At 39.8% G+C, this 7,723-nt stretch overlaps 1 protein-coding gene across 1 annotated transcript in view; it reads right to left on the bottom strand.

Annotated features, from left to right (window-relative positions):
- Positions 1-7,723, bottom strand: part of timm50 (translocase of inner mitochondrial membrane 50 homolog (S. cerevisiae)) — a 44,572-nt gene that overhangs the window by 14,216 nt on the left and 22,633 nt on the right. The window contains exons 5-8 of the mRNA XM_008301264.1: positions 7,252-7,310; positions 6,496-6,615; positions 2,710-2,814; positions 1,788-1,886 (exon numbers count right to left, since the gene is read on the bottom strand). Coding sequence (XP_008299486.1) covers positions 1,788-1,886; positions 2,710-2,814; positions 6,496-6,615; positions 7,252-7,310 — 383 coding nt within the window. The remainder of the gene's footprint in view (positions 1-1,787; positions 1,887-2,709; positions 2,815-6,495; positions 6,616-7,251; positions 7,311-7,723) is intronic.

Genomic DNA, 7,723 nt, shown 5'->3' with positions numbered 1-7,723 from the left:
CATGCTGCCACCACCGTGCTTCATCATCATGCTGCCACCACCGTGCTTCATCATGACGCTGCCACCGCCGTACTCAATCTTGGGGATTTTTAATTTTTAACCTCCTTACACAATATTTATTTTTTTACTTTTATTTTTATATTATTTATTAGTTATTTATTTCCTTCATTTTTTTTCAATCTTAAGCTGTTTTTTTAATCTAATATCCTTTATTTTGCTAAATAATCTCAATAAGTACAGACATAAATCCAATAATCTTATATTAGCCAATCCCTGCTCCCGGTTTTTAGCTTCACGCTGCGTTTAACTGCACGTTTGCCTGCATTTGCATCATAATCCTCGCGCGGCTGAAAATGCACAGTTTTAATTTGACGCAGGGATTTTAATAACTTTCTCCGGACATTAACTCTCCCTCGGCATATGGAGCATTAATAACTCTCTCCGGGCATCTGTTGCGCTCGGCTCTGTCTTGGCTTTATGGAGATGAGCCGAGCGAGTGTCTCCTCGCTCCGGGCGAAAGTAGGTTAACCAGCTCCTCGGGCCAAAACACCGAGGGACGGCGGTTGGAGGGAGGGAGGAAGGAAGCAAGGAAGGAAGGCCGGGGTGAGATAAGAGGAAGAGGGGAGGCAGGAGGTTAATGAGGCCTGAGGGGGAGACGGAGGGAGGAGGAGGGAGGAGGGAGGAGGTCTATTGTGGCCACGAGGAGAAATCAATGCTGCAGCAGAAGGCGTCCATGCAGGCAAACACAGGGGGTAAAACATAGAGACAGAGGCAACTTCTACAGGTGGTTCAGCAACTTTACTTTAAAGTAAAATAAATGACTAAACTTTCAGAAAATCTACTTTAAAACACAGAACTGCAACTTTGGACAGGTGTTTCTGCAGCTTTAAAGTAAAACAAATGGCTGAATGGTCAGAAAATCAACTTTAGAGCTGAAATAAATGACTCTGCAATAAAAAAAAATCAACTTCAAAACACCAAGAGGCAATGAGCACAGGTGTTTCTGCAACTTTACTTCTGCTGCAAGCAACTTCAAAGTAAAATAAATGACTGAACTGTCAGAAAATCTACTCTAAAGCTGAAATAATAGACCCTTCTGTCAGAAAATAGACCTTAAAACCTAAATAAATGAGTCTTCTGTCAGAAAAATCAACTTTAAAACACAGAACTGCAACTTTAAAACCACAATAAATGATTCTTCTGTCAGAAAATATACCTTATATCTGTGTTTTAAACTAGATTTAATTACAAAAGAGTCAATCGTTTCAGTTAAAAGTTGCTTGCAGACGTTGGCTGCAGAACTAAAGTTGCTGAAGCACAAGCGCAGGTTTTTCAGACAGAGCCAACGTCCTCAAGCATCTTTAAACTCAAATAAATGGCTCTTTTGTCAGAAAATCTGCTTTAAAACACCGAGCGGCAACGTGTACAGGTGTGTCAGCAACTTCACTTCTGCTGCAAGCAATTTAAACCCAAAATAAATTCATCTTCTGTCAGAAAATCTGCTTTAAATCCGTCTTTCAATCGAGACTTTCAGACAGAAAAAGTTGATTATTTCAGGTAAAGTTGCTCGTAGAAGTTGGCTGCAGAGCTGAAGTTGCTGAAGCATCAGTGCAGATGTTTCAGCAACTTTCCTTCTGCTGCCAACGTCTGCAACCAGCTTCAAACTAAAACAAACGACTCTTCATCAGAAGATCTGCTTTAAACCAGAGCAGCAACCTGTGCAGGTGTCTCAGCAGCTTCACGTCTGTGAGCAACGTGTTGCCTGCGTGTTGCCGAGCAGTTCCTACCTTGACGTGATGGCCCTCCATGTAGCGCGTGGCGTCTCTGAAGAGCCGGTACATGACGAAGCCCTGAGGGTCGATGCTGTCGATCAGAGGATACGCCGTCTGGGACAAACACAGAAGGCGTCAGGTCTGCACAGCTCAACCTCACCACAGACTTCTGGCATCTTCACACGTCAGACCAAACATGAAAGCATCAATCTACAGGGACATGTTTGAGCTGCAGCGGTGAAGAAAGCTTCACTTTCTGACTGTCAGCAGCAGAAATCTGGCACAAGTCGCTCTTTGTGCATGAATTCAGCAGCTCAGGTTAAAGGTGTTGAGCTGTGGACCAGGTGTCTGTTTCTAGAATATTCCCCAGAACGTCCAGCAGGTTCTAATCATGTCAACGAGAACACTTCTGTCACTGTAGGTCAACAAAATCCCAGCTGGATAGGTCTGTTTAATGTAATTAACGAGCAAATTTAAAGCAAAAAAACTAAATTAACGGCTTTAGAGCGACTAGATCCGTCCGCCTGGTGTCATCAGGAAGAGTCGGCCGCAATAAACAGAGTAGAAGAAGAAACTGGGAAGTACAGCAGCTTTATGACAACTGCTAAAAATGTCAAAGAAGAAGAAAAACTAAAAACATATATATATAAATGAGTCTTGAGGAATCGTTCTCATTTCAGAAAGTCAGAGTCGTTCTTCTACGTCAGCTGGTGTCGGCCATGTTTCCTGCTGCTTCGTCAGAACTCCTAAAATAAAGTCGTTTCCATCTTTAATTGATCATAAATTCAGTAAAATTCTGGAAGTTTTTTCAACTTTTTCCACCGTGACACTGAAAATACGTCGACAAGACCTAAATCTGTCGGTTTGGTTTCTAACAGCCGTGAATGGAACCGATCAGGTCCATCGATCGATCGGTCGGTAGAAGAGCCGCCCTCACCATGCCGGTCTCGGCCGTGAAGATGACGATCTCGTAGAGCGGCGCCAGCTGCTGGAACAGGTAGTCGATGCCCGGACGCTTCTTGAAGCGCCAACCCGTCGACAGCTGGAACACAAACGGCTTCGATCAGCTCAGAGAAGAAATGAAGACGCAAACCGAGGAGCAGCAGATCAATAATGATAATAATCAATAATGCTGATAATCAATCAGGCAGATAATCATCTGGAACTAAACAAACCTTGTTTGTCTGCATCTTAAACTGAGAATCAGAGTAAAATAAATTAAATAAAACACACACCTGCACCGTTCAGTGATTTAAACTCTAGTTTACTGATATTTTACATTTTTCCAATTTTGTTAAATTACAGAAAATAATTATTAAAATCATCAAGAAAAGTAGAATTTACATGCTGATAATTAATTTGTTTTAAATTTAAATCAGCAAAAATATAATTATTTTAGAGACATTTACTGTTATTTAAAAGAAAAAAATGTTTAAATTAAGAATTTAAAAACAGCAAATATTTTTTTAACTGTTATTTAACCGATTTTTCCAAATTTTTTATTAAATTTTTATTTTATAGTGTTTACAGTTTAAACCCCCAAAGCTCACTTTTATCTGACAGTTTATTTTTATTACACTTGTGGTTTTTCTTGCTTTAAGCTTCGTAAGTAAAGTTAAGCACAAATTTTGTAAACGTCATCTAAAATGACTTGAAACTTGTTCACAATTAGCAAAAAGTGGCAAAACGTGACTTGAAATCGACTCATATTTTGTCGAAAATGACTCAAAAATGACTTGAAATGGTCTAAAATTACTCAGAAATTGTCTAAAACAACTTCAAATGTGACCAAAACTGCTAAAAATTTGTCTAAAATGACTTGAATCTTGTCCAGTTAAACACTAACTTCGTACTTTGGGCCACTAACTGTGTAATTAAGATGTTTTTCTCTCCTGATTTTAAGGTGAACAAACTGTATTCATGGTAGCAGCAGCTTGGATCAGTCGTGTGCGACGCCAACAGTGTGTGTGTTCGTGTTATAACTGTGTGTAGCTGCTGTGTTGTCGTCTCTCAGACACTCGGAGGTCGTGAACTTGGTCTTTCAGGTCCAGACAACAACAAGCTGAGAGCTGCTCCACAGGAGGCCCAGGACGCCTCCAAGGTTCAACGTGTTTTGGTTTTTTGTTGTCAGACTCAGAACTTGTTCAAAATGACTTGAAACTTGTTCAAAAGTAGTAAAAGTGGTGCAAAATGTCATTTTAGACATTTTTTGTTGTCATTAATATGTAATTTTTTGTTGTATTTTTTAACTGCAGACATTTTTGTCCTTCACGTCCTCCTGGTAGCTCTGGTTATGGTGAAGTCCTACTGTGTCCAAAACTACATTCAGTTTGTTGAAATGAGAAAAAAAGAAGTCCAGAATGACCTAAAACCTGCAGAGCATGAGAAAAATCATCCAAAACGAGTCAGAATTTGTCCAAAATGACCAGAAACTTGCAAGAAAGACTCAAAATGCGTCCCAAATGTTTTTGAAGTTGTCCAAAAGTAGTCAAAAATGTGCATTAACTGTCATTAATATTTAATATTCTGACATTTTTGTGCATAAGGTGCTCTGGGTAACTCTTTCCAAAGCAGTCACACTGTTTACATAATTACATTTAATTTGTCAAAAATAGAAAAGAAATTTCCAAAATGACCAAAAACCTGTTGAAGACGAGGAAACTTTGCTAAAAATTACTTCTGGTTTGTCCAAAATGACTTGAAACTTGCAGAGAAAGACTCATAATGTGTCCAAAATCACTTTAAACTGGTTTTAAAATGGTCCAAAATGACAATAATTCATATTTATTAGTCTGTGAGGATTGAAAAAAGGGCAGAATTTCCAAACCAGGGAGGTTCTGTGGGCCCAGAAGGTCCCATGTTTCTACTAAACCCAGTCTTGCTGAGGCTCCAGCATCAGCAGAACCTGACCAGGACGTCAGTGTTCTTCACGCTCTGCTGACGTCGGAGGTCTTTAAACGTCTCCTGGAGCTGCAGCTGCTTCCAGTTGAAGCGGTTGGTGTTTGTTCGAGTCAGCAGCTGAGGAGGCGAGGCAGGTGGAGGTGTGTTTGTGTGCCGTAGCAGGCGGCAGGTGTCGGGTTACGGCGGCTGCACACCTGCCAGGTGAGTCCACAGTGTACATGTATGCATGTATAGGTGGGTGGGACACACCTCCACCTGTCCTCCACCTGTCCTCCTCCACCAGCGGCCCAGATAAACACTGTTTCCTCCCGTTAAAGGGTCATTCTGCTCCGTTTCAACCCCGTTAACGTGTTTCAGGAGAACAAGGAGGCGACCATCAGAGAAACGTGATTTCTGTAGATTTGTGTTTGTTTTCTGAAAAGTAACCAGGAAGCAGCCTCCTGGACCAGACTGTCGGGTTCTGGATGCTCCGGATCACTACATCACCCGTCGATTAAACTGGATCATCACATTTAAAACTCACAAAACTGCATTTATCTGATGTTTTTATGACCCAAGTCGTGTTTTAACCTTCAGGTGTCGGAAAAAAAGAGTTAGACTAAAGACCTTAACGACTAAAATAAAATAATAATAATAATAAAAACAAAAAGAAAACTTTATTAACCAGCAGTATTTCTGACAACACCCATCAATTATTCAATCATTTTTAGGATTTCAACCATTTAAATGCCGATATTTTCATCACTATATGTTGTTGTTTCTTAAATAATAAATATAATATTACATATAATATAATAATTTGTGCATCTTTAGATTAAAAAAACAACAAAAGACTCACATCCAGGAGCTTAAAGACAGAAACGTGCATTAAAAACTGCCTTAAATTATTACATAAATCAACATTATTACAGAGTTTGATGTTTAATCCTGATCGTAGAGACCAAATTTATTTTCAGGATGTTAGTTTATTCTCATGATTGTGTTTCTGTGAGAGAAAAAACTAATAAAAAATCAATTATTTTCCATTTAATAAGTGATGAGGACATTTTATTGATTATAACATTCTGGGATCTATCAGTGATTAGTGACAACATTAAAGCAGATGTGTTATTAATATTATTATTATTGTTATTAATATTACTATTATTATTATTATTTTTATTATTATTATTATTATTATTATTATTATTATTATTTGTGTGTCAGGTTTTAAAAACAACAAATATCAGGACCTTAAAGACAAAAACTTCCTCATAAAAATATTATAAATTTATATTTTTGTTCCACTGTTTTTAAACTAACTAATAATTTTCAGCATTTTAATCCTTTTAAAGGTCTTTTTAAACATTATGTCACTGCTTTTTTGTTTTTTAAAAATTAAATACATGTCTCTCGGTGTTTGTTTTGAATAATTTCTTTGTTTCTTTCCTAATGTCTTTGTGGTCGTTTCATCGGTTTGCGTTCATGTTGTGTCTCTTTTGCATCACTTTCTGGTCATTTTACGCGTCTTTTAATGCATTTTCCATTCATTTTTTAACATCTGTCCCTCTTGCTGTTTGTTTTGACTCATTTTGAGCCTCTTTCCTGATTTCTTTCCCCACTTTGACATGGTTTTAGTTAGTTTGGGGCCAACCCACGTGTAAGAAGCCAAACACTGCAGAGGTACCTTCTGCAGCAGCCTCGGCACGTTTCGACAAACCTGTAACTGATATTACAGCGAAACCTGAATGACGAAGCTTAACTTTAACAGCAAGCCTCACATTCTCTAACTGTGTGCTTCAGGGACTGGTGTGGACGTCGGGGAGCGTTACTGTGGACGTACCGACCACTCCGGGTGCAGCAGGACGTCGGTGAGCTCCAGCACCAGCGTGTAGGGCGGCTGGTAGTACGGCTCCTTCAGCGGGTCGGGCAGCAGCTTCGGGCTCGTCGGCTCGATTATCATCTGACGGGAAGAGCAAAACCCGTGAGTCAGAAATCCTCCAGAATCAGAGGACGGCGTTCCTGGAAGCTCGGAAAACCCGGCGCTCGCTACACCTAATGTCACCCAAGAAGAAGAAACTGCAGACGGACGGATTCCTTTTCCTTTGACAGGAGCCGAACTGCTGCTGCTGCTCTGAAAACCCCGAACAGGAAGAAGGAATCCACCCACGTGTGTTTAGAATACTGAATAACGACTGAAAGTGTTGCACCACCGCAGGAAAACCCGAAACCCGCAGCCTGCAGGCTGAAACCCGCCGAGCTTTTGTTAATTCTGCGAACTGCGCGAAAGAAAATTGGTTTCTCGTTAATCAGCTTTTCTGCTAAGAGTGAAAGTGAAAGTAAGACAAAGTCACATTTAAGCTTCATCGACGGGAATACGCTCACATGAAGGCTATAATTAGAGTTTTAAGGAACTTCTGCAGGCGGAAATAAAATCTGTTCATTCAACAATTCATTGGTTTTAGAAAACGCTGTCGCTGTCATTCATAACTACTGTCCATCACCTCAGTTACTATGAGCTGCTACACATAATCTGTTAGATCGTTTAAAACACAATAAGTAAAGGTTTCCTCTGTTGGGGGGACGTGACCGAGCTCACCTGTCTGTAGTCCTGGAAGTACTTGTAGGTCCTCTTCAACTGCTGGACGACTGGAGGCTCTGAAGGAAACGACAGAAGAAGTTCAAGACATGATTCACAGCCACATGTTTACAGTTCACATCTGAGCCACAAAACCAGCCGGCGGGTTGAAAGGCTGTTTTATTGATCATTTATTTAACATTTATCAGCCAGAAACTGTGAAAACACAAAGTTTCCCACAGTCCCTGAACGCATCATGTGTGACTGGTCAGGAGGATGAATCACAAATTTAATCTGAACACGTCTCATTTAAAAAAAAAAAAAATAAAATCACCAAAAATAAAGCGATTGTGTGAAACAGATTCTGTAAAAAACAAATAATTCTGGGTTTCTTAACACAACTGTGAAGCCACGATGGACTCTGATGTGACCAACAGTCACCTGATAGAAATTCACCAAAGTTTTCTTGTTGAACTACAGAGAACAGAGGAGC

Source organism: Stegastes partitus, unplaced genomic scaffold, assembly GCF_000690725.1.
Source record: "Stegastes partitus isolate 25-593 unplaced genomic scaffold, Stegastes_partitus-1.0.2 Scaffold1651, whole genome shotgun sequence".
NCBI lineage: Eukaryota > Metazoa > Chordata > Actinopteri > Pomacentridae > Stegastes > Stegastes partitus.
Note: the sequence above shows the minus strand (reverse complement) of the source record. Positions and strands in the feature narration are given on the sequence as shown.